The 1,638-nt window shown below is 34.1% G+C and overlaps 1 protein-coding gene across 1 annotated transcript; it reads left to right on the forward strand.

The window, feature by feature from the left end:
* Positions 1–212: 212 nt before the first annotated feature.
* Positions 213–1,388, forward strand: LOC114172724 (agamous-like MADS-box protein AGL8 homolog). The gene is made up of 2 exons (XM_028057051.1): positions 213–321; positions 425–1,388. Exon 2 carries the CDS (start codon positions 428–430, stop codon positions 1,241–1,243), a length of 816 nt encoding a protein of 271 aa, XP_027912852.1. The 5' UTR covers positions 213–321; positions 425–427; the 3' UTR covers positions 1,244–1,388.
* Positions 1,389–1,638: the final 250 nt, after the last annotated feature.

Here is a 1,638-nt window from a genome sequence, read left to right on the forward strand (position 1 = left end):
TCAATTTATAAAAATTTGTTGTTATTCATTAATTTCAAGCTAACTAATTGATGGATGATAATTAATGATATATTTCCATGAAGATTTGTATGGTCTAATTACAATTAATTTATATAAAGTTAGTAGTTACAAAACTTATATTTGTCGTTATGCATTAAATATTTGAAACAGATTTAATTTGTTGAAAATGTTTGATTGTGATTGAGAAGAGACAAAAATAAGAAATAAAAAGAGACCAACGTAAACCTTTTTATTCACTGTTCTCCCTCAGGCTTTTCCATTTCAGTTTCTCCTTTGGTTCTCCCTTTTGGCTTTTGCCAGGTATAGTTTCAAGAAACTAAAGTATTGTTGAAGTCTTGTGTGTTTTACACCGTTGAGTTTTATTGGTTGGTATTGATTGTTTTTGGTATGTGTTGTTTTGCAGAAAATGGGTCGTGCAAGAGTAACCTTAAAACAGATCTCGAGTGAAAGATGTCGCAAGACAACTTTGGCGCGAAGAAAGAGAGGACTGATGAAGAAAATGTGGGAATTTTCGAAGAGGTGCGGTGGTGAGCAGTGTTTGATTGTGTATGATGATGATGGTGATGTTGAAGCAGTGACTTCGCCCCAAAACCCTATAGAAATACATTCGATGATTCAAAAGTACTATGAAACTCAATTAAAGAATGGGAGACCTCACAAGACTTACGGTATTCAAGAGTTTTTTGAGAACAGAAAGAACATGATTGAAGCTGAGATTTCCAAAGTTCATAAAGAAATCAGCAGCATCAAGTACCCAACTTGGGATCCAAGTTTCGTGAACATGGAAGAGGATGAATTGAGGGCCTTCTGTGCTCATGTGGATGCCAAAATTCAAGCCTGTGATGAGGGAATTAAATTGTTGAAGAACAAGAATGTACCCAATCTGATGCAGAATTTCGATGAAAATAGTTATTTGTTGAGAAACATGGAAGAGGGTGGGTTTAGTTTTGTGCCAAACATGCCTCAGGAAAACATCTCTCAAAGCCAACCACTGCTTCAAGATTTTATGGAACTTTATGATAAGAATTATGAAGCAGTAGATGTGCCACTGAATTCAACCAATCAACTCAGTGAGTTGGAGTTTGAGGAATTGATTTGGGAACTTTCTAATTGTGATTCGTCTTATCAACCATGTCATCTTCCTCATCAATCTCTCTTGCCAACCATTTCTGCTCAATATCAAAATCAAACCAATTACTATAGCATGCTTTCTTTTTACTGAACTTGGTTTTGTGTTATTGTTATACCATATGTCGTCTTTCTTTAACACTAAATTAGTTTTTGGCATCTTCTTAGTTCATGCTGCTTTGTTTAGGTAATGTACGTTTCATCTTAATTGCAGTAAAAAGTGCAGAATTTTACTTTCATATGTTCTGTTCATTCAGAGTATCTATCATATGCCCCGTACGATTTTGTTTTTCTCTAACTATTCGTGGTTTAAAAAGATTATCCAAATTTCGTTCAAAAATAATTTTAGTAGACTATGTGAATTATTCTTGTTCTTGATCTTCTTTTTCTCATACAGCGTAGATGTTCTTTTTCTCATATAGCGCGCGTCCTTATCTTATCTTGTACGAGGGAACAATTTTCTAAAACTTAACGAACTTTTCATATTAC

Source organism: Vigna unguiculata, unplaced genomic scaffold (genome assembly GCF_004118075.2).
Source record: "Vigna unguiculata cultivar IT97K-499-35 unplaced genomic scaffold, ASM411807v1 contig_691, whole genome shotgun sequence".
Lineage (NCBI taxonomy): Eukaryota > Viridiplantae > Streptophyta > Magnoliopsida > Fabales > Fabaceae > Vigna > Vigna unguiculata.

Coding starts and splice junctions, on each gene's coding strand:
- LOC114172724 (XM_028057051.1), top strand. CDS start 428: ATGGGTCGTGCAAGAGTAACCTTAAAACAGATCTCGAGTGAAAGATGT.